The sequence below is a fragment of the Corylus avellana genome, chromosome 1 (genome assembly GCF_965113065.1).
Source record: "Corylus avellana chromosome 1, dhCorAvel1.hap1.2, whole genome shotgun sequence".
Classification (NCBI taxonomy): Eukaryota; Viridiplantae; Streptophyta; class Magnoliopsida; order Fagales; family Betulaceae; genus Corylus; species Corylus avellana.
The window spans coordinates 19,124,659-19,149,606 of NC_142490.1; the positions used below are offsets into that span (position 1 = coordinate 19,124,659).

Below are 24,948 nucleotides of genomic sequence, written 5' to 3' on the forward strand. Positions count from 1 at the left end.
ACAGCGAAACATGTGGAGCAACATCACTCAACGAGAAGCCAAAGACTTCACCTACAAAGACTGATATGGTTGAAGTTGAAAGCTGTGAAAGGACAAGGCAGACCAAAACAGATACGGATTGAGATGGTCTAGGAAAACTCAATGGACCGGCCAAGTGTTTGATATGACCTTAGAGAGATGATGGAAAAACAAGATTTGTGTATCCAACCCCAAATTATTAGGAAAATATTTAGAGATGTATCAAGCTAACAAACAAAAAGGAAACAAACGTATCCATCTTTTTTTTTTAAAAAAAAAGGGAATTTAATTTAAAACACACACACACAAAAAAAAGGAAAAAAAAAAAGGGTGAAGCAAGCAGGACTATTAATCATTCAGTTACTTACCAAAAAATATTAATGATTCAGTTAACCAGTGTCATTGTTATTGTATTTGATTTTTAATTTCCCTTTTATTTTAATAAGAATTTTATTATATTTGAAGCAATCACAAAACTTTCATATCTTACAAAGAAATACAGACTACACTATAAACCAGAGACACACATGCTACACTTCAAACCTTCCCACAAGTTTGCAAAACACATGCTGCATTACAAACCTTCCTGACAACATTGGATTTAATTACCTTCCACTGTAGAGTTCTCATCTGAAGATTGCCCATGTTCATCAGACAAGTAAAGGAAAACGGAATTGTTCACTAGATTACCCAAGGCAACTAAAATTCCAAGACAAAATTGTGCAAGCAGATAGAACCCAGGTATTGGATAATGCCACAACCCAACCATCTCCCAAATTTCCATGTCCTGTATATGCATTCCAGCAATAACTTTACTATTTGATACTAACATAGAATAATAAACAGAAAAAATTCATTCCAAAAGAGAGGACTACCTTTCCAAGTTTCCGATTCAAGAAAGCGAATGCTACATTGAAAATGTATGTGCTAACAGCCCACAAGAGAATGAAGACAAGAAGCAGCCCATTCAACCGGTGCAAACGGAATAAGGAGGGGAAGCCATATACGATGTAGCCAACATATGCAAGTAATCCAAATGCACATAAACTGGCAAAATGGAAACTCCAGAAGGAAAGAGCAAACAAGGAGACCTGCCGAAATTACCACAGCAAGTTTATATATAAACCATTTGATATAACTAGATGCAAATGCTTGTAGAACTTAATAAGCTGACCATGCACCTTGAAGTGAGAGCATAAACAATGAAAGAAAGTTATGTACTTCCCCACCTATTAGTATAGATGGTAGCGGTTGGGTGCTGGCAGCTTTGGGTCCAAAACATTTTTTTATTGGTAAGTTACATAAACACTCGGTGGGTTTTGAACTAACAACCTCATGCTCCACCCTGTTTTTACAGCTGGAGGAGGCACTGATAGCTAGAGCTTATTGGCAGCTTTGGGCCCAAAACAGTACAGTACTCATCCCATTCAATAGGAAGCGACCAAATACAGACCCACGAGGATTCAGATTCAAGTAATTAAAGCATTTAAAGAAAATAATATCAACACAAAATCATAAAATAATTGTGAAACAAGAAACCAATTCGATTCAGGAGAATGCATTCCCGAGAAAACGTTTGTAAATATTTTCTCTTCATTGCATAAGCAGACTTTTTTGTCTCTCCCTACATACAGATGTCTACATTGTGTTTGTAACTACAACTATTTCTACTATGAGAAATAGTAGCATATTCATGTCCTGCTTATTAGATAGAGAAGGTAAAACTAAAAGCTGACTAGCACAAGTGGAATATCTACATTGTGTTTCAAACTAAAGACATAGCAAATACCTAAGCGTCGGCTTCCTGGAACAGGCCTCACAACTGCATTATTATTTATTCAAAACTAATTGCATGTATGGATAAAGTCAGCATCTAGTGCCATGCTCATTAGGCATCATAAATTTCATCTAGTTAGGAGAAACAAAGACTAGTTTAGAAAGCAGTTCACTTCACATTGTTCACGAATATATACCGGGAAACCATACGTGAAAAAGTTGATACTAAATGTCCGGAACACTGCTCCCCTCAATAAAACATTGGTATGCTTTACACCAGATCTGCACATTATTGAAACAATCATGTAAGCTTGAAAGCATCAGATCCTTGAATGCAATTAAGATATTCCCCAACAGAGAGTAACAGAAGAAGGCCCTCATTCAGCAAACTGACATTGAATCTGAAAAAAAAAAGAACTTTTCAACATGATAAATGATGGAAATGCAATACATCAGCACAAATAAGAAGGAAAAAAAAAAATCTTGTTAGAAAAACAAAATGATCCAGATATATAGCAGTAAGTTTCCATCTATGGAACAAGTTCTTTCAACGTTTGGCACAAACTTTACAAAGCATTGGTTGGTCTTAGGTATCCAATACTATATCTATGAATATTAGATCTATAGACCTCATGAAAAACGGATTTGAACTTTTAAATAGTAAAGCTAGTCAAATTCTTATTTATGCACCAGGAAAGCTTTCTCATTAATGCAAAATTTGAGAAACAATTAACATAAAATTGAGAAGGCTAATTAAGTTTCCCTGAATTATCTATGCAGCACTTGATCAACATTGAGGGAACTGGAAAAGAGGTGACCTGATCGATTTCATGGACTTCTTTTGCAATCTCTCATCAATGAAACTTTTACAACTTTTTTTTTTTTTTTTTATGAATAAGCATTTTTTCGATTACCAATTACAAACAACCAGCATAACAGCCAGACTCAAACACAGAGACTACAGACCAGTCTCTTTACATCCCCAAACAAAACCAAATTAGACACAAAACCACAAAGAAAGCAACTCAACTAAAGAGAAAAGTAGAAAACTCCACTCTGCAAAACCAGAAAGCACAACATATACGAGACCTGCAGAATAAGCAAAATTCTGCAGAAACCCTCAACTCCACATCTAAACCAGTAACTTCTCCGTAATATTCCAGTTACAGCATGGCATAACTTTTTCCTCATCTCTCTGAAATCTACTCTTGCCCAAGATCCTGGTTCTCACCTCCCAAATGATGATCTTCAAGATCTGCTCTTCAGTTTTGGGAACTGAACCATGCCTTATCTCATTCCTATTCCTCCAGATAGATCGAGGACCTTAAAACTAGTCTACATAGGTTATCATACAAGCTCTTCTGCTTCCAACTGCTCATCCCCTCACCTTACAACATCATCCCATATAACAGGAGGATTAACTACATTGCATCGATATATCACATTCCTCCATGTGGGGGAGCTGAAGCTGTATTCAAAAAATAAATGATCCCGGCTCCCATACCATTTTGACAAAACAAACAAGATACATTCCCTTTGAAACACCACTTAGCCAAACGATCCCCAGTGGATAAACTGTTCTTCATCACCAACTACAAAACAAAGGCCTGTTTTGGAATTGCTAAAGGGAACCAACCAATCAGCCACCAATCCACAATAGGATTTTTCTGTGTAAGTCAATCCCAAGTATCAGAACCCATGAAAACTTCCTTCTTTGAAATATTCCAGATAGGATTATCAAAGGGACCAAATTTAACATTTAACTTCCGGGAGCCTGCTCTGAAACTTCCTTCAATTTTCAGGGACCTAGGCAAGGAAATTTCTTCCCCACGCCTCCTAAAAAGATGGGATGGCAAAGAAGTTAGTCATGATGGTGAAGGACGGCTTCCCCTAGCTCCTCTTCACAGACAAATTCCAAGAGCAGCCCTCAGAGGCTTAGATTGTCAAAAAAGGGGCACAATTTTCACATTCTTACATGCAACACCCCTAAAACAAGTACCAAATGGTAGATTTGATGTTGAGGCAGCACAGGGGGCAGTTTTTTTCTTGATAAGTAAATATAATTTAGTGAAAATTCAGAGGGAGTAAAACGAGGTATACAGGCTGTATAGGAAAGTATTCTCTCAATAACAATTTAAAAATACAGTGAATCCAAAATATCCAGTATAGTTGACGGACTTCTTCCATCTAACAACATCCAAAAGATAGGGAACCGACCAAACCAGACTTATCAAGGGCAAGCTCCTGCCCTCAATAGTCTGCCCTTTTTTTTTTTTTTTTTTTTTTTTTTTTTTTATAAGTAATTGGCCATGAGGAGAAGGAGAGGAAGAGGGGAAAATTCGAATTAGTGACCTCTGCTTCTAAGGTGTGCTCCCTAGCCAATTGAGCTACCCTTTAAGAATAGTCTGCCCATTTCTTTCCCTCCATATAGACCACATGAGACACAAAGCCACCACATTCCAAACTTTTTTCCTGTTAATTAGGTTTCCTTCACCAACATTGAAGCAAAGCAAACACTTAGGCAGAACCCATTTTACACCAAATACCACAAAGATGAAGAACCATAACTCCATAGCAACTGAGCAATGTCCGCACAGTGGGAAGTTATGATAAAGTTTCTATATCAAATCAGCTAGCTGCTAGAGTAGGAATAAAAGAACAAACCTAATGGCAGACAAAAGGTCAAGCACATCAGAGCTCAGACTGTGAATTAGATTCGGCAGACAGTTTTAATTTTGTAATGATTATCTTGTGAGAACTAGACAATTACAAATCAATGCAAGGAGATGGCTTGATGTTAACTAGATCAACGTTTTATATATATATATATATATATATATGAAGGCGATTAGTGGTTTTTCCTAAACGCCTTCAAAAGTGGGTAGCGGTTATTAACCGCTGACCTTTACACCCTTAGGTAACCGGACCAAAACATGTAAGTTTCATATTAGTTCTCTCACAGTATTGATAGCAATTTGAACTGCAAAATTGTTGAGATTCTGTTCAACATGAATTGCCTTGTGGATATGTGTTTTAGTTGAGGTTTTTAATAATTAATTTTATACTAAGCAAAAAAAAAAACAAAAAAAAAAAAAAGTCGATCTATCAAGAGAGTTTGATGTTTTCCTCGATGGAAAAGAAATCATAGGATCATAGCATGGTGAGAATTATAAGGAAGAACAAAATAACCTTGTACAAGGAAATATGACCACCCATTTTTTATGCTTGACAGATGTTTCAATTATTATTCAATTCACGCACGCATGAAGAAACAAGAGAATTTGGTTAAGAGTTTTGTTAGAGTTAACTATGTGTTTGGCAATTTTTTTTTTTTTTTTTTTTTAATAAAAAGTGAAGAAAGTTGTTTGTTAGTGTGAATATGAGTTTGATCTTTTTGGATAAAAATGAGAAATGAATTAATTACTAAATACCCCCTTAACATCTTTGGGAATTGACATAAAAGTTTATAATTAATAAAAGAGTAATTAGAAACTAGATAATTAGTAAATATGTCCACAAATATCCATCGATTTGTGCTGTGTTTGACAACCGCCATGGACAATTACTATTCATAAAAATAAAAAAATAAAAAATAAAAATAAAAACTTCTAACATTCTTACTTTTTACATCCCATCAATCATTGTTTCCGAAAACAGTTCTTTTTTAAAGAAAGGGTTTTCTATTTTTGTTCTCGAAAACAATTCTCAAACGCAAAAACAAAAACCGATTTGCCAAATGAGCTTTTCTCTGTGCTTTAAGACTAAATTTGAAAAGACTTGGAAAACAAAAACAAAAACAAAAACAAAATTATGAATTACAGCTTGAGGTTACAGAAGTTATGTTTAGTTCTTTAGAGCATTTACAGTGAGTTCTTATAATTAGTTTTTCCCAAAAAAATTAACTAAACATGTAAAAACACTCATTTAAAAAACTTCACACTCTACTTTATTTTTAACTTTCATCGGACACCCTCCCAGCATTTGAAGAGCCAAAAAGTTAAAGTTAAAGTTTAACAATTTTTACTTATCAAAAAATGATTTTTTATGCTTTATTTTTTACTTTCTTGCTACACTACCCTTTATGCTTAGATGCGTATTACACATTTCAAATTTTCTTCTCAAAAGTTAGTTTTCAAATGATGTGTCTTTATCTCATGAGATTTATTATTTTGGGAAGTATGACACCAACTTATGGGATAGTGACACATCATTTGGGAACCAACTTTTTAGAAGAAAATTTGGGAAGTGTAGCATTTCTCTTACGCTTATGTTGTTCGTTGGTTTAAAATTAAACTAATAAAAAAAATAATATTTAATTAAAGTAGATAAATAAGTAAAAAATGTGGGGTTGTTTGTTAACAACATTCCCTCTCCCAACACTATTCACTATTTTTCCAAAAAAAAAATCAATGTCAAAACATTCTCATTTTTTATATCACATCATTAATTTTTTATATCAAATCATTTACTCATTATTACTATTCAAATGAAAAAATCTCTATAAAACAATTTTTTACCTTTTATTTTTCAATACAATTTTTTTTATTTTTCTATACCAATCATTATTATATTTTTTTCCTACAAAAGAAAATATGTACGGAGAAGGGTTGGGTTGTTAACTAACCCCTTGGTATTTGGCTCAACTTGAAAGTAACTCTTCAAATTTGAAAAAAAGTAAACTTTTCACTTTAAATTTGGTTTTGTTTTTTTGGGAGGAGCTTGTCTCACCATGTTTTTAAAATTTCAGATTAGTTTTAAATTTTCCTCCTTACTTTTAGGAAATTAGCCAATTACTTGAGAATATTTAGGAAATAATTTTAAAATGTTTTTTAAAAAATCGTTTTCAATTAGGTTGAGGGTACTGGCCCGGTGGGCCTGCCCCTGGTGGCAGCTAAAATTGGGTTTACAAAAAGTGTACCGAAGAAGAAGAAAAAAAAAAAAAGTTTGATAAACTGGAAATTATTTTAAAGTTTATAAATAAAAGAGGCCGAGGTGTTGCTTTCGTGGTTAGGGATTCCAGATTATTATAAAGGATTTGCCGCGTTACGTCTTCTGGGATTGTTATGTTCGCCTGAGCGAGAGCGAGACAGAGAGATGGTTAAGATGGTGAAGAGGATGGTGGAGGAGAGGAGAGGACGGATAGGGTTTGTCGAAGAAAAACAACATCGCAAGCGAAGTCGCCATGTTCCTGTCCCCTCGTCGGGTCCTGCTCCTCTGCGGCGATCCACGCGCCTGAACCCTAACCGTGACGCCGTCGAGATCCGCAACGACGATCCCGAGAAGCAAATGGGAATTCATCCAAAAAGTATGCACGATGAGTATTTCGGCTCTTACGCTGACTCTGAGTTGGATTGCATCCCCTACTATAAAAAGTATAAAAAGAATGAGATCTTGACCAAAGAGGATTGCGTCCGCTACCACCTAAACCCTGATGTGTATGTGGTGAGTAAAATTAATTCCCTTCGTCTACGTATATGTCTGTATCTGTATGTGCCTGCATCTTTAACACTCCTTCGTTGTTATAGGGTCACCGCCCGCCTAGGCCCTTTATTTGTGGTTCGACTCGATCATTTGCAGTAAGGTACGAAGATGAACTCGAAGATTGCAAACAATATTCGCAGCTCGCAATAGACGAATACCACCGTCGCCTCAAGGTTGGTGTTTCTGTTGTTGATGTTATTATTGTTATTTTATTTTATTTTTTTGGCTTATGAGGTATCGGATGGAGATGAATATTTGTTATGCTGAAATAATAGTCAGTTATTGCTTCTTTTTCTGTGACAATAATTATATTTTTTCATGATTACATAAACTTTTGTGTGCAGAATGAAAATCCACAACTAGAGTTTGTGGAGCTTTTGACAGCAAGGTTTAAGCTTTCCGATATAGTCAGGTATTATATAACCTTTGAGGCCAAGGATATTGCTGCTGGAGGCCAGACTAAGACCTATCAAGCTGTGGTGCGTATACCCTTCAAGTGGGATGGTGATGTCTCCGTGTTGTGTTTCAGGGAGTGTGAGCAAGAGCAAGGTAAAGGAATTTCATTTAAAGGAAGATTAATTTGATTTCTTTCTTTGTTTCTGTTGCGTTTATCGATTTACTGCGGCTTATCTTATACATGAATTAGTAGAGGCAAATGGTGAAAATCTTCACCTGTATTTGAAAGGTGAAGATGTTTTAGTTTAAATCATAACAACCGATTAGTATTGCCTTGGCTATTTTTAATTTTATATTCCTTCACCCCTGCATTCTTGTTATTTAAGCTTCTTGTCCCCTAATCCTTTTGTTCTTGTTCAACCAAATATTCCTCTTTTTCGGTCTTTACTGCCAGTTCTTCAAAAACTTCTTGTAGTCAAGGTGAGAGAAGAAGCTTATGCTTCAAGACAACGACATGACATGTTATAACAAATATCTTTTGATGTGTGAAAGTGTATTAATTTGCTTAGGAATCATGTAATATGAGAATGGTTACTGGAACTTAGCTTTTCTTTAGCACAATATTGACTGCTATTTTCATTTTTATTTGTTTGATCAGTGAAGCTTCATGGATATATGATGTTCGCCTTTCATTTTTTGTTTTTGTTTTAAGTAGGTTCAGGCAAGATACGTGGTAAAGAATGGTGTTGGGAAGTTCACACTGCTGTGAGGGTTAGTATGTTTGTATCACTACATGAAAGCATGGTTTGATTTACTGAACTGATAACGATATTCAGTTATTGTGAGGCAAAGTAATTATATATTTCTTTGATTATTGCTTGTTATCTATTGTTGTAATGATGCACGGCACTTGAAGCCGCTGGCAGTGGTACATGTTAAAACATCTTTTAACGATATTCTGGATAGCTATTGTGGACTAAATCTTCTTTGCTCACATAAGTAATCTAATATCTTGTTTTCTTGCCTCTCAATCTCCGTTCTTTGCTACATAGATAAGGTATTAGCTGAATAAATCTTGATTTGTTGAGATTGGAGTTGGGGGAAGGATGATGGAAAACATAAGGGGGATTAGGGAAATATGAGAGAGGTCAATATAGGTCCCTAGCCCTATGCATGTGATCAAACAGTTCAAGTGAATATAAAGTGATGCTTTTAAACCATTGGTAGGCGAAGCGTAGTACTTTTATTTAATGTTTGAAGAAAGAAGAGATGGTAAATTAGAATGGTAGTATTGGAGCATTTGGTGGTGGGAAAATTTTGAAATTGTAGTGTGGATAAGAACCGACTCCTAAGCCAGTGCGTATCAACTTCGTAGGTTCTCTCTCTACACTTTTTAAACCGAACTTTTTTATTATGAGCCAACATGGTTGTAGACTATGCTTTGAAGAGTATCAATAGAAGAACATGATGGTTGTGTAAAAGTTTTGAAGAACATGCTGCTGAGTCTCCTTTTCATTGTTGGTTTTTTGTTTTTTGTTTTTGTTTGTTTGGTTTTTTTGTTTTTTGACATATTGTAAATGTTTCTGCTTATGAGGACCTGGGCTTTCATTGGGTAATTGGGTCTCATTATGGGTAATTGAAATTTGGCTCTCGGAAATTTCCTGCCAAAATAGAAAACCCACCAGTAATTATATTGTGTGGCAAGCTGTGGTTGGCCAAGGAGTGTTAATAATTTGGAGTTCAAGGTGGTGCCTAACTTCTTTTCTTTGTGCACAATTGCATGCACACATGTATATAGTGATAATCTGCACTCCATGGATCCATATGGAGATAACACACACACATACACGCTCACGGCCTTTTGTTTCTTTGAAAATTGTGTGATGAAACAAGTGAAAAGGTTAAAAGGCAATGCATCTCTTCTTTACGAGATTCTTTTCACATTTTGACACTGGCCCATTGGTTTTTTTTGCAGCCCTGTGTGGAAGAGTACCCATCGGAGGAGTACCCATCGGAGGAGGAGATTGTTGAAGAAGATATGTAATTATCCAAGCCTAAACAGAAGAATATTAGTACTGGTCTTTGCTATTAAAAAGGAAATGTGATATTACCTAATCATAAACAGAAGAATTGTTGCACTAATGCTTTTTTTGTGTGAATTTTTAATAATACTTAATATTGTGCTTTAAATGTTGCAAATTTAATGGAATCGCACGTAAGGAAAATTATTGAAATATAATTCAATGCTTTTAATTAAGCTAATTTAATGACAGTTCACTGTTGAAAAACCGGTTCAAATCACATATAAGGAAAATTATTGAAATATAATTAAAATGCCTTTAATTAAGCTAATTTAATGACCGGTTCACTCTTAAAAAATCGGTTAAAAAATTATGCCTTAAAAAATGGTTTATTCTTTTTTTTTGTTTAAAAAAAAATGTTTACAGCACATGTTGCAATATTATGGCATTTTTTAGAGTGATTCGGTAAACATGTGTCAGATGTTGTACTACAAACAAAATTGAAAGATAAAAGTTTTAGAACATTCCAATTTCTAATTCGTCTCCACACGTCACAAAACAAAAAGAAAAATGTCTATTTTTACAATGTCTTTCTCTACAAATTCTTTTATTCAATTTTTACATGTCTTTCTCTACAAAGTTGGCCAAACTAGATTTCCCTAAATATAACGGAACAGAAGATCCTACAAGTTGGATTTGCAGGGTAGAGCAATTTTTTGATTACCAACAGTCAGAAGAAGGGGAGAAGTTGCCGTTGGCATCTTATCACTTAGAAGGGCAGGCCTATATGTGGTATCAATTGTTCAAAGACAGTGAAGAGGTGCTTACCTGGGAGGCATTCAAGGCAGCTATGCATACACACTATGGACATACAGCCTTTGATGATCACTTTGGAGACCTCACCAAACTACAACAAACTGGCTCGGTAAGGGAGTATCAACTCCAATTCGAGCGGCTCCTCAGTCGAGTACGGAAGCTGTCCACCCAACATCAATTGGGTTGTTTCGTGAGCGGGTTGAAGGGGAACATTGAGATGAGAGGTTCAAGCAGCCAGACCCACAACGGTGACAAAAGTAATTGGGTTAGCCCGACTATACGAAGCAAGAAATTGGAGCCCAAAGAAACCCCCAAATTCAGAAGACAAACGCACGACCCAGTGGGCTGCAATGGCCCCTCTTCCTTCTTCGATTCTAACCCGAAGCAAACCACTGCCCACCCGACGACTGTCCCCTGCGGAGATGCAAGACTGAAGAGCTCAAGGATTATGCTTCAATTGTGTCGAAAAATTTGTCCCAGGTCATAGGTGCAAAAAATAGTTCTTGATTGAAGGGGTCTATGCGGATGAAGAAAATTGGGAGGAGAGAGACTCAATTGATTTTGAAGGAAGGAGGGCTGACGAACCAGTAATCTCCTTGCATGCCATCACCGGAACACCCACGCCACAGACGATCTGAGTGAAGGGGGCGATTAGCTAATGTGGATATCTTCCAAAAAAAATCCTTATTTGAAAGGTGTGGATATCTTCTGTGATTGGGGCGATTAGCCATTCTTGAGCATCCTTCCTGTTCATGAAGGCATGCGTGACTACTATCAAAAGAGTTTTCTTCTCAAATAACTAATGCTACCCAATCCATGTTATTATCCATGCTCTAAAGTTGGCGAAGACAGTAGCTTTCGGGCTTTGCTTCACCTACTATGTTGCCAGCACGCCCGTCGGTTTTATCTATCGATAATTTTATTAGATTGATGTTATAGTGCCAATCAGCTTTTGATTTTTTTTTTTTCTTTTTCTTTTAATAAAAATTGATTTAAGAGCTGATAAACAATGTCACATCAACTCAATTAATTAAAAGTGGAATGAGAGTTGAGTATGTAGCATTATTCGTTTACATACAAGGGTTGATGGACACTGTGACATCAACCTAGTGAGACAAAAGCGTAATGAAAGTGTAGTATATAGTATCCATTTCCGACTAGAAAGAAAAAGAGAATTAAAAAGCAACTATACTCACATAGAAGAAAAAATACACGTCAATAAGCTGAACTAAGGTGTGAAGTGAACAAGGTAGACAATTTCAACATAATTTAGTTTATTTTGTTGCTTGAGTCTAGAGTAAAAGATTAGGATGACCAAGTTGAGTGGAAAGGGGCAAAGAAGCAACCAGGTCTCCAAAATTTATATAGTTGCGAATATTAAAAGAAAAGATCAATCTTACCCAATCTAAAAGGCATACATAATTCTCATTTGGTCGATATTTCATGTTGCTCTTCTCAGCGACAATTTCCAACGCAACAACACCAAAACTGTAAACATCTGCTTTATAGGTTAAATAACCCCACAGTGCATATTTTGGCGCCATGTATCATCTACAAATAAAGATTATATTATCACTTAGATCATTAGTATGATTGCTCAGGGAAAAAGGAAAAAAGATCATATTCAACAAAATCCAACATCAATAGAAACTTAAGGTATCAAATCACATTTCATTTGCATTCAAAATCCAAATATGCAATCAATAAGGTTCCTAGAATTGAGCGGTAAATTTCATTTTGTCAAAGATACAGAAAATTATTGTCAGCAAGAAAAAAGAACATTTCATGACTCTTGCAACTTGTAAGTTGAGAACTAACGTAGTCATGTACCAATAGCTACACAATTTGACTAGTCATCGGGCTCAAGTTCAAGGGGGACTGGTTCTTATGATTCTGCAAGATGTCAATAATTTCTTTTTCCCTTTGGAAATAGTTGTTTGTTAGATCACTTTAAATGGCATGCATTAACATGTTTTTTCGGGTGTAGGATGAGAGAATAATTGAAAACAATTTTATTTCTATCATTTTGTTTTTCAAATTTTAGAAGGAGTTAGCTTTTAGGGCTAGCATTTGTGTTAATAGTTGAATGGACAGATTTTTCTTCCTTTTGTTTTTTTGTATCCTGCAATTTTTACTTTACATGGAAATTCAGCTGATTGTTTAGTGCATCAATTACTTAAGACATTTGATAACTACACCAGGTTAATGGTACATGTTTGATGAAGCTAAGAATTTCTCTATAAGCATGATGTTGAAAATGTAGACATCTAACGTATAAAAATCCAACCATATACTTATTCCAAGACGTTTATAGTACTTAATCCTTGGGAGGACAAAAGAAAAGGAAGAATATAATGAAAAAAAAAAAAAAAAAAAAAAAAGACTCCATATTGAACGAAAGAGAGAAAAGGGTAGCTCACATTGTTCCAGCAACTCGGGTGCTAATGTGGGTATTATCCTCTTCATCAAATTTGGCCAAACCGAAGTCAGAAATATTCGAATTAAGGTTCATATCCAGTAGAACATTGGTAGTTTTGATGTCTCTATGAACAATTCTTAGTGGTGATTCCTCATGCAAGAAAGTCAGACCTCTAGCTATATATGTCGACACATATTTTTTCCCTCGTAGGCCAGTCCAATTTTAAGCAGTATTCCTCTGGACCTGCATATTTTGTAAATAGCAGGATGGTGATTTCGTCGACTAAGATCTTGATATACACCATTCGTGGTGCTAAGGTCATATGCTCTCTAAAGTCAACATAATTTTTATTTTTTTGATAAATAAAAGTCAACACAAAATACTAAATAAAAACATTAAGCTTCCCAGGCAGATTCTTCACAGTCACGTTGTAGCACTGACGGGCTTCCCACTGGTCTCCTTAACCTCCCCGACCCCGTGGTCGGTTGGAAACTTTATCTTCAAGTGTGAGGTTGATGTTATTGCCCGGAGTGCGTTGAGTGCTGCTCTACCGATGATGGCGTTGTACGCTGAAGGCCGGTCAATCAATAGAAACCTCACCATTACTGTAGCTTGCTTAGTGACTACGCTGGCTGTCACCGAGAGATCAATGGTGCCAATTGGTTGAACCTGCTCACCCGTGAATCCCATCAGTGGGAACTTCAATACTCCAACCTTCTATCGGCCAATGCTGAGCTGCTTGAATGCTGGCCAATACAGAATGTCAGCTGAGCTCCTATTATACACCAAAATTCGGCGCATGCTGTGATTGGCCATGGTTAGGCGTGGTTATTGGTCTAAACGGTTCGGTTTCGGCTAAAACCGGTTACCGAACCGAAATTATCGGTTAATCGGTTTTTTAATCGATTACCCATTGATAAGCTTTTATTCCAAAATTATTGTTTAAATGGGTTAAAACGGTTTGGTTAAATCAGTTCCTTATGGGTTAAATCGCTTAGAGAGGTAATGAGGTATATAAATCATACCCAAAACTACGTCGTTTTGTGTTTCAATAAATTGTATATTATTAGGAAAAATTAAGAATTACATTTATACCCCCTTATCGGTTTCTTATCTGTTATATCGGTTTTCGAGAACAAAATATTAATCGACCGATAAGCTAATAAGTATAAAATTTTTAACCGATAACTATCAGTTGCGGTTAATATCGGTTTAGTTAAATTCGGCAGGCGGTCGGTAATCGGTAATCTGCCCACCCCTAACCCGCGGTTAACGTGACCACCAGTGCATCCGTATGAGGGGAAGATATCCCTTCATAATATTCATCTGAGAATCCAATCATCAAGGTTTCTTTCTTCTGAAGCTTCAATGGTCTTTCAACTGCACATACCTCTCGGATCTTCGTTTGCCGTGCATAAGTCTTCCTTGCGGAGTTATACTCTCCTCCTCTGGCGAATCCTCTAGCGATTGTTCGAATCTCAGATATTACATCCTGGTTCCTCAATTCTCCGTGTTGAGAGGTGTGAAGTCATGGTCATGGTACTTCTTTCTTGATGGCTTATGTTCCTCCACTACCTTCTTAGACTCCTTCTTCTTACTTTATCCCTTCTGTTCCGGCTGCCTAGTGCTCTTTATCGCCTCCAGGGTATCAGCCTCATTAATGAACTCCTCCACCTTGCTCATTAATTCTTGAAGATTACTCGGCAATCTCCGCGCCAGCTTCCTCATCACCGACTCTTTAGTTGAAAGCCCATGATAGATTGCCGAATATATCAGGACATCTGTAGGATCATCTATCCCCGTCTTCTCCAGGTTGAACCGGGTGATGAACTGCTTCAAGGTCTCACCATTGCGCTGCTTCATAGTCAGCAAATAGGATGGTGGCTTTTTCCGGGTCCTTGTTGTCATGAACTAAGTCAAGAATACCTGGCCTAGGTCTTCGAACTTGTCAAATGAGTTCGGGAGCAATTTTCTAAACCAATTTTGGGCACTCCTTGACAGGGTAAGGGGAAAAGCCCGGCAAGCTACCTCGTCAGGAATTCCAAGGAGTCGCACATGTGATCAGAAGTCCTCCAGATGCTCAACCAGATCTCCCACGCCAGCATAACTCGTCATCTGCAGGGCTTTGAACTTCTCAAGCAAACTGATAAGCTTCCACCCATTGGGAGAAAGGTGAGTCGGTTCCCTGCAGCAGCTTATCCACGAAGGTATCCTTCATCTTACCTTTCCTCTCAATCTCCATATCTATGAGCTTTTTGTCAAATTCCGCCATCCTCTGGTTGATCTCTTCGTCATTCCCGCCTTTGTCTCGGTTGCCACCGTTTTGGTCATCCTTCACCCGATTGTCCTTCTCCCGGTTGTCACGTAACCAGAAGTTGTCGTCGTGATGTCCTCCTCCCGGTTGGTTGTGACCACCAACCCTGCTATTGTGTTCTTCTTCTTCCCGCCAATCGCAGTTTTCTTTGTGGTGAGAGTGCTCGGGTATACGTAGCAGAAGCTCTGCGTTCTACCACTTTAAATCTTCGATCTGTGCCACCATCGCCGCGAAACTCTCCCTGCTCCGGCTGCAGGGGAGGCAGATTGTTTTGTATCGGCAGAGGCTGAATGACTGGATTAACCGGATAGACACGGATTGTTGGATCCAATTGATCCTGAGTCGCCGCATCAACGCGGCTGGCTGGATCCGGCAGTGACTTCCTCTGCTGGAGAGCTACGCTCCCTGATCGCGTGGTGGCCACCATGGTGAATAAATTTTTTTGTGAGAAACGAAGTAATTGTTCCCACAGACGACGCCAAACTGTTAGAACAGTTTTCTTCACGGTGGACTGCGAATTCTTCGGGCCTTCTAGATCTTCAATACGTCATTGTCGTATGCTTTGAACAGCTACAAAATAAATAAAGCGTCAAAAGATCTGCCGGTGTCTGTGCCGAGAAACTCCGATGCCAAAGTCAGTTTTCGGATTTGAAAGATTATGCTTCAGGGCACAACAATTCAATATGCTCAAAAGGTATTGATTGAGTTCTAATATGTGATCTCTAGTATGAGAGAATTGAGAATGTGTTTTTGTACGTTGTGTATGGGGTTATTTATAGGTTGAAGAGTTGAGGTTGATTTGAACTTAGTCTTCCTTGTTTGAGTTGATTTGGGATTCCTAGGAGCTTGAGTTAGAATTGAGCTTCTATTTCACTGTAGACTTGGAATAGGACTCCTATATTCCAATAGAGTCCCAATTGGAATATATCTTCTTTTATTTAATTAAATAGCCCTTGCTCATTTAATTAATATTTGCATGGGCCTATCATTGGCCATTAGACCCAAAATTTGGTGGGCTTGTAAGGTGAATTTATTCTCAACATATACTAAGAAAAAAAAAATAGGATAAAAAAAAGTCGATCTATCAAGAGAGTTTGATGTTTTCCTTAACGGAAAAGAAATCATAGGATTATAGCATGATGAGAATTATTAGGAAGAACAAAGTAGCCTTGTACAAGGAAACATGACCACCCATTTTTTATGCTTGATAAATGTTTCAATTATTATCCAATTCACGCACGCGTGAAGAAACAAAAGAATTTGGTTGAAAGTTTTGTTAGAGTTAACTATGTGTTTGACAATTTTTTATTTTTTATTATTTATTTATTTATTTATTTTTAGAGTAGAAAGAAGAAACAAATGGGTTGATGTGAGGAATTTTAAGAAAAAAAAAAAAAAAAAAAAAAGAGCGAAGAAAGTTGTTTGTTAGTGTGAAAAAATGAGTTTGATCTTTTTGGATAAAAATGATAAATGAATAGATTACCAAACACTCCCTTAACATCTTTACGAATTGACATAAAAGTTTATAATTAATAAAAGTGTAATTAGAAACTACATAATTAGTAAATATGTCTACAAGTATCCATCGATTTGAGCTGTGTTTGACAATGGCCATGGACAATTACTATTCATCAAAAAAATAAAAAAATTAAACTTCCAACATTCTTACCTTTTACATCCCATCAGTCACTATTTTCGGAAACAATTTATCAAATGCTTTTCTACAAAAAAAAAAATGTGTGCAGTACCGGAAAATGGCTGGGTTATTAACAAACAACCCCTTGATATTTGGCTCAATTTGAAAGTAACTCTTCAAATTTGGAAAAAAGTGAACTTTTCACTTTAAATTTGGTTTTTGTCTCACCATGTTTTTAAAATTTCAGATTATATAGTCATATGATCTCATTATATATGTATTATTTGTTATTATATAATCATATGATTTAATGATCAATTCATCTTGTGATATAATCATATCAATTATAGTGATAATATATAAATTACTAAAATTAGAATGATAATACATTCATACTTCAATTGTGCTTATAAGTAACACATTGTTTAATCCAATGCCAATTACTTAATTTGATATTATACGAATCACGTTATCATTATACATTAATAATAATATAATATGATTAACTTGAATAAAGTATTTGAATTGTCATTGAACATTATCATTGTTATTTAATTATCTAAAACAAAAATGTGATTTAATTATTAATGATGAATGGATTATATTAGATATATAAATATTATTATAATTATAATTATAAAAATATATTATATAAAAAATGCGGTTAGCGCTTAGCGGTTACGATTAGTAAACCCAATAACCGCTAACCGCTAATCGCCAGGCGGTTATAGCGGTTAAGTAGTTATAGCGGTTAAGTGGCTAAACGGTTAGTGGTTATAGCGGTTAACGGTTAGCAGACGGTTATTAACCGCACGCCTTGACACCCCTACCCATCGATCACTATTTTTCTAAACAATTTATCAAATGCTTTTCTACAAAAAAATAAAATAAAATAAAATTGTGTACAATACTGAAAAATGGCTGGGTTATTAACAAACAACCCCTTGATATTTGGCTCAATTTGAAAGTAACTGTTCAAATTTAGAAAAAAAGTGAACTTTTCACTTTAAATTCGGTTTTTGTCTCACCATGTTTATAAAATGTCAGATTAGTTTTAAATTTTCCTCCTTACTTTTAGGAAATTAGCCAATTACTTGGGAATATTTAGGAGATAATTTTAAAATGTTTTTTAAAAAATCATTTCCAATTAGGTTGAGGGTAGTGGCCCAGTGGGCCTGGCCCTGGTGGCAGCTAAAATTGGGTTTACAAAAAGTGTACCGAAGAAGAAGAAAAAAAGAAAAGAAAGTTTGATAAAATGGACATTATTTTAAAGTTTATAGGGTAAAGTCTATTTAACCCCCTCAAACTACCACTTCAATGACAATTTACCTCTCAAATTATTAATTGCAACAATTTACCCAACAAACTACCAAAAAAATGACAATGTACCCCCAATTTTAATAAAATGACAAAATTACCCTTACTCAAATAAAAACAAAAATACTAAAATTTATTTATTTTTAAAAAAATTTTAAGGGTACTTTTGTCTTATTAAAAATTTTATTGGGGTAATTTCGTTATTTTGTTAGCATTGGTACATTGTCATTGTTTTGGTAGTTTGGGGGGTAAATTATTGCAATTGATAGTTTGAGAGGTAGATTGTCATTTGGGTGGTAGTTTGAGGGGGTTAAGTGAACTTTACCCTTTTTTTTTTTTCTTTTTTCCTTCTAATTAATAAAGCAACATTTGATATAAACGGCTGAAAAAAATAGTCGTACAGTCTCTCTTTCCCATGCTAGGAAAGAGTACGTACCTACCTTTGTTGTGTTGTTTTTTTTTTCTTTTTCCCATTGTTGAATTATGAATAAAAGAATATGTAGTAACATGACGCGATATAAATTCACCTCTTGATCATTAAATTCATTACACTATGAGAGCTAAACACAATAGTCCATCATATATCTTATGGATATACCCTTTAGTTGTCTTTGCTCATCGTGTTCGAGAAAAGTTGTGCTTTTTGACTGCATTTACTTATAAAAATTTGATGTCTTTCATTTCCTTTTTCTATTGACCACTAATGGTCTTGTTTGGTTTTCTCAACTGACTAGTGATGGTTGTGCGGTAAACCCTTTCGGGTTTTGTTCGTTTTTGAAACTTTGCCTTTTAATATGGCCTCTTTTGGCGGTTTCAGTTTGTTTGATGGGACGAGTCATTTATTTGACCATTCCCAACGGCCTCTTAGGAAGACGCTATCGCTTTTTTTTTTTTTTTTTTTCTTATAATTCCCTTTTCCTTTTCCTTTTTCCAACACCCAGTGGCGGAGCCACGTTGTGGCTTGTGGGGGCTGTGGCCATATATATATATATATAAAGGCGGTTAGTGGTTTTTCTTAAATGCCTTCAAAAGTGGGTAGCGGTTATTAACCGCCGACCTTTACACCCTTAGGTAAGTGGACAAAAACATGTAAGTTTCATATTAGTTCTCTCACAATATTGCTACCAACTTGAACAGCAAAATTGTTGAGATTCTATTTAACGTGAATTGCCTTGCGGATATGTGTTTTAGTTGAGGTTTTTAATAATTAATTTTATACTATGCAAAAAAAAAAAAAAAAAAGTTGATCTATTAAGAGAGTTTGATGTTTTCCTTAACGGAAAAGAAATCATAGGATCATAGCATGGTGAGAATTATAAGGAAGAACAAAATAACCTTGTACAAGGAAACATGACCACCCATTTTTTATGCTTGACAGATGTTTTAATTATTATCCAATTCATGCACGCATGAAAAAACTAGAGAATTTGGTTAAGAGTTTTGTTAGAGTTAATTATGTGTTTGGCAATTTTTTTAAAATTTTTTTTTAAAGAGTAGAAAGAAGAAATAAATGGGTTGATATAAGGTAAAGATGAAAGAAGTTTAATTTTTTTTTTTTTTTTTTAATAAAAAGTGAAGAAAGTTGTTTGTTAGTGTGAATATGAGTTTGATCTTCTTGGATAAAAATGAGAAATGAATAGATTACTAAATACCCCCTTAACATCTTTAAGAATTGACATAAACGTTTATAATTAATAAAAAGAGTAAATAGAAACTAGATAATTAGTAAATATATCCACTAATATCCATCGATTTGTGCTATGTTTGACAACTGCCATGGATAATTACTATTCATAAAAATTAAAAATTTCTAACATTCTTACTTTTTTTTTTTGAATCAAGTTAAACGAATTTTTATTTCATGCTTCAACATCAACACAAGGTATAACCTCTCAGATACATTCAGGTGGATCCTGAGTCCACAACCTATCAATAAACTGAGTCCTAGCAAACTGGGTCAGAAGATGTGCAGCTTGATTGGCTTCCTGTTTGACAAAAGTCATAGTCCATTCAGGGAGTGCCCTTAAAGCTATCCGTATATCATCCATGATATGCCCCCTCCTACTCCAGTTGGGTTCACAAGAGTTTACACCCTTCACCACAGTCTTTGCATCACCTTCCAAGCATACCTGCATCTGCCCCAGTGCTTGAGACATCTGAACAGCCATCAGTGCTGCCATGGCTTCAGAAGCGGCTGGTTCGTAGAATCCGCGTGACCGCGTCTAGTAAGACTCTTGGCCGCCCTCAATTGCCCATGCTGATCCCTTATAACAACTCCCAACCCAATCAGACCATTTTGTCACCCTCCCGCTGCATCCCAGTTCACTTTAAACCATCCCGGAGAAGGAGCCATCCATTTTCCGACTTCAACCTGCCTAGCCTGAGCACAAACCGGATTGTCCCCTGTCTGAGCCCGTTGAAATTCCTTCAATGCCTCCACGGCACGAGATAATACAGCATTCGGGTGAGAGAAGGAACCTTCAAAAAGAAGCTCATTCCTCCTAAGCCAAATCCTCCGAGCAATAGTGATAAATTCTGGAACTCCTCCTGGTTGCATTTATCCAGCATCCCTTCGGCTATCCGCAAGAAATCAGGGCCCTCAAAGGTGTTTTTTGAAACTTAACACAGCCCATACTCCACACATCGCGTGCCGAAGGGCATTGCCATAAAATATGATAAACAGACTCCACTTCAATTCCGCAAATTGGACAGGTTAGATCTGGAATAACCTTCCTTCTTACTAAATTGTCACGGGTCGGAAGAATATCATGACATGCCCTCCAAAAAAGTACCTTCTCTGCATTCGGAATATTTAACTTCCATAAGGTCTTCCACACCTTGCTTTGATTTTTCCGAACTGAGCATTTCGCCTTTTGTGAAGACTCCCATGTCTTTTGGATGTGGTAAGCACTCTTTACAGTAAATATACCAGTGTCTGCGCCCCTCCATATTAACTTGTCTTCCCGGTCAGTGAAGCTAATAGGAAGGGATTGTATGATTGCTTGCTCCTCCACCGAGAACAGTTGGTGCAATAGATGTTGGTTCCAGGAGTGCCCCTTTGCGTCTAGGAGCTGGCTGACTGTAGCTAACGGGTCCAAAATGCTGGGTGGAGATTGTATCCGAAAAGATGAAGGTCTCAGGATCCATCTATCTTCCCAGATTCTTGTAGTTTTCCCATTCCCAATCCGCCATATCAAACCTTCCTTAATTAACGCACAAGAACTCTGAATACTCCGCCAAGCAAAAGACGGTTTTCTTCGCAAAGGGGCCTCAAGGATCGAGCAGTCCGGATAATACTTCGCTTTCATTATACAAGCAACTAAACTGTCCGGCATAGTCCAGATGCGCCACACTTGCTTTGCCACCAAAGCTTTATTAAAACAATTGAGCTCTCGAAAACCCAACCCACCATAATCCTTTGAAACCCCCATTTTATTCCAACTCATCCACGATATTTTCCGATCCTTCTCATTATGTCCCCACCAAAATCCCTGCATAAGAGAATTAATCTATGAACACACGATTTGGGAAGGAGAAAGACACTCATACAATAGGAGGAAATGGCTTGTACAACCGCCTTCAAGAGGACTTCCTTGCCGGCTTGGGAGAGAAATCGTAATTTCCAATCCTGTAGTCGTTTCCGCACCCTCTCCAAAATACTTTTGAAAGCTGTCATTCGAGAACGACCCACTAGAGCAAGCAAACCCAAATACTTTTCATATATGCAAGTGGCAGGAAGACCGGCAAACTCCAAAATAGTATCCTTTTCCACCGTAGGAGCATTCCTACTAAAAACTGTTGAGGTCTTCTCAGCGTTCATTTTTTGACCAGATGCCGCCTCATACTATCGCAGAATGGCCAACATATTACTCCATTGGGCAAGTGTAGTCCTGCAAAACAGTAAACTATCATCTGCCAAAAATAGGTGGCTGATTTTTGGACCCTTTCTAGATGTGGGTACCCCAGATAAAAGCCCTTCTCTATTTGCATGTAGCACCATAGAACTCAAGACCTTAGCACATAGGAGAAAAAGATAGGGTGAGATAGGGTCACCCTGTCTAATACCCCGAGACGGGGTTTTATTCCCACACGGCTCCCCATGCATCAAAATCGAGTAATGAACTGAAAAGACACACATCATCACTAAACGGATCCATTTTTCATGAAAGCCCATTTTTCTCATCAACGCCTCCAAAAACCTCCATTCCACCCTATCATAAGCCTTGCTCATGTCTAACTTAATAGCCATAAAACCCTTCTTACCCCTCATGCCCGTATGCATTGTGTGGAGTGTTTCATAGGCCGCCAAAATATTATCTGTGATCAATCTTCTTAGAATGAAAGCACTTTGGGCCAGAGAAATAATATGTGGGAGGATTTTTTTGAGCCTATTAGCTAGTACCTTCGGAATAAGTTTATACAACACATTACAAAGGCTTATGGGGCGAAAGTCAGTCACACATTGTGGGTTTGGTTTCTTAGGGATAAGAGCAATATGAGTTTGATTCAATGAAGAAGGCTTAACCCCAGAGTTAAGGATTTCAATTAGACATCTACATACCTCCTCACCCATGAGGGTCCAATTTTGTTGGAAAAAGCAAGCATCCAGCCCATCCGGTCCGGCAGCTTTGAGCGACGCCATTTGATTTAACGCTGCACTGATTTCCTCAGCTATGAAGTCCTCCACCAAAGCAGCGTTCATACTCTCTTGTACACATTTCTCAACCTGAAGCAAACACGGTCCAAGGTCCCCTTCCTGTCCAAAAGAAAACAAGGTGGAAAAATAATCCACAAAGGCCGTGTTCACCCCCTCCATAGTCTCCCTCCACTGCCCTCCCTCATCCTTGATCTTTCCAATATAGTTTTTTTTTTCCGCCTTGAACTAGCACATGCATGGAAATACTTTGTATTTCTATTCCCATGTTTTAGCCAATTCAACTTTGCCCTTTGGCGCCACCATAAATCTTCTTGTTCCGTCAGAGTCTCGATGTCACGTTTCAAGCGAACCATACTCTCACTATTCCCCATACGTTCCATCCCTTGTAATTCAGCTAGGCGGGCCCTCATGCATGCTAACCGATTTTGTGAAGGTTTGGAAAAGCCTTCATTCCAATGGGTAATTTTCAGCATGCATGCAGACAATTTATTGCTCAAGCACTCCCATCCCATTTTCCCCGGCCATGCCAAATTCCAGATTGTGGATACTTCATACTTGTACCCATCATTTAATGCCCAACCAGCCTCAAACCGGAAAAAACTTTTCCTAGCAACTTTGCTTCCATTATTCAGGAGGCTCAATATTAGTGGGGCATGATCCGATGAAACTGCTGCATCCACATTCACCACCGCTTCTGGATAATAGTGTCTCCATTCAAGGTTTGCCACCCCTCTATCAAGCCGCTCCTTGATAAAATTTATTCCATCTTGGCAGTTACTCCAAGTGTATTTAGAACCACAAAATCCAAGATCAGACAGTCCACAATCCTCTAGGGCCCTTTGGAACTCCTGCATACCTCTCCGATGTCTTGTGTGTCCACCCCATTTTTCAGTCCCATTGACTACTTCATTAAAGCCGCCAATACACATCCATGGTAGAGGATCAAGGTGGCCTAAATACCGCAGAAGTGCCCAAGCCTCATGTCTTTTTGAAGCCTCCGGATGTCCATAAAAGCCCGTGAACTTCCATGTAAAATCAGCTTGGGGACCTTGTATAAGAGCATTAATATGCCGATTGCTAAAATTTTGGATTTCAACCTTGGCCTCCTCCATCCACAAGAGCCCCAACCCTCCTCATTTCCCTACGCAATCCATCACAAACATACTCGAGAATCCAAGTTTGTGCCGAATTTTCTCCATTCTCTTTTGGCGCATTTTGGTTTCCATGAGGAAAACCATGACGGGTTTCTTCACCCTCACCATCCGGCAAAGGTCTTGAACTGTTCGGGGGTTCCCAAGCCTCCGACTATTCCAACTTATGATATTCATTGCGGTCGGCGGGGCTGAATTCCAGCCTCCGCCAATCCCGAACCATTTGTTGAACCGTCTCTGATTGTTACCTTTCGGCCCTTCTTCATAATACTCACACCCTTTCTCTCCTCGCCGACCCCTTTTTTCTTACTATCACCCTGGGACCCAGTCACTAGAAACTCGATTTCCTCCACCCAGTCCCTTTCCTTTCTCTTCCATGTCACTATGGCCTCCGTTGCAGCTTCACCTTCAACCCCCTTGGAATTTTTGCTATTGGCTTGGGCCTTTTTCACCGTATTTTCTACATCAACAATATTCGGGCCTTTAAAAATTCCACCAAGACTGGGCCTTTTGTCTACAGTACTATCAAGGCCCACGGTACGGTTTGGACTTTCAGCTGCTTGGGTTTGTCCCCTCGGCCACTTACCAATCGGTGACACTTGGCGCCAATCAAATCCCACTTCATTCTCCCTTGTTTCTATCTCAGAATCGGGTTGAGTTGTGTCATTTAATGGATTCCACGTGCCTTCCAATTCAGAAGAGGGAGATTTTTGGGTATGAACCCATTTAAACCCCTTGGTTTGACTAGTCGTTGGTAACTTGTGACTGGAAAGAGATCTTTCCTTTACCGTGTGAGTCTTTGCATGGAAAGATCTTGAACTCTCTGCATGATCTGCTCCAGGAAATACGCCCCCATCTTTTTTTGAATTTGGGTTCTGACTTTCCTTATTTGGCTCCACTATATCGTCCCCATCACCGGAATCCCTCCCACAGCTGCTCCGATCAT

General features: G+C 37.5%; 2 protein-coding genes and 1 long non-coding RNA gene across 3 annotated transcripts; 1 reads left to right on the top strand and 2 right to left on the bottom strand.

Annotated features, from left to right (window-relative positions):
- Positions 1–654: 654 nt before the first annotated feature.
- On the bottom strand, positions 655–2,054 carry LOC132169349 (uncharacterized). Its single transcript, XR_015909783.1, has 3 exons — positions 1,992–2,054; positions 894–1,109; positions 655–805 (listed from the first exon to the last, which is right to left on the bottom strand). It is a non-coding gene; the product is annotated as an uncharacterized LOC132169349 (long non-coding RNA).
- A 4,731-nt stretch (positions 2,055–6,785) lies between these two features.
- On the top strand, positions 6,786–9,861 carry LOC132168637 (uncharacterized). Its single transcript, XM_059579647.2, has 5 exons — positions 6,786–7,236; positions 7,320–7,448; positions 7,620–7,824; positions 8,387–8,442; positions 9,647–9,861. The coding sequence occupies exons 1-5, from the start codon at positions 6,889–6,891 to the stop codon at positions 9,713–9,715; spliced, it is 807 nt and encodes a 268-aa protein (XP_059435630.2). The 5' UTR covers positions 6,786–6,888; the 3' UTR covers positions 9,716–9,861.
- Positions 9,862–20,793: 10,932 nt separating this feature from the next.
- LOC132169350 (uncharacterized) lies at positions 20,794–23,963 on the bottom strand. The gene is made up of 5 exons (XM_088513959.1): positions 23,139–23,963; positions 22,756–22,950; positions 21,769–22,038; positions 20,987–21,685; positions 20,794–20,883 (listed from the first exon to the last, which is right to left on the bottom strand). Exons 1-5 carry the CDS (start codon positions 23,961–23,963, stop codon positions 20,794–20,796), a joined length of 2,079 nt encoding a protein of 692 aa, XP_088370085.1.
- Between the last annotated feature and the right edge of the window lie 985 nt (positions 23,964–24,948).

Excerpts from the sequence above, each read along its gene's own strand:
- LOC132169350 (XM_088513959.1), bottom strand. The coding sequence starts at position 23,963 with ATGGAGGAGGCCAAGGTTGAAATCCAAAATTTTAGCAATCGGCATATT. Across the intron at positions 21,686-21,768 it reads AGGAAGTCCTCTTGAAGGCG|GGATTTTGGTGGGGACATAA; the intron begins GTTGTACAAGCC and ends TCTCTTATGCAG. Across the intron at positions 20,884-20,986 it reads ATATTCCGAATGCAGAGAAG|TGGAGTCTGTTTATCATATT; the intron begins GTACTTTTTTGG and ends GCGGAATTGAAG.
- LOC132168637 (XM_059579647.2), top strand. The coding sequence starts at position 6,889 with ATGGTTAAGATGGTGAAGAGGATGGTGGAGGAGAGGAGAGGACGGATA. Across the intron at positions 7,825-8,386 it reads GGAGTGTGAGCAAGAGCAAG|GTTCAGGCAAGATACGTGGT; the intron begins GTAAAGGAATTT and ends TGTTTTAAGTAG. Across the intron at positions 8,443-9,646 it reads AAGTTCACACTGCTGTGAGG|CCCTGTGTGGAAGAGTACCC; the intron begins GTTAGTATGTTT and ends TTTTTTTTGCAG.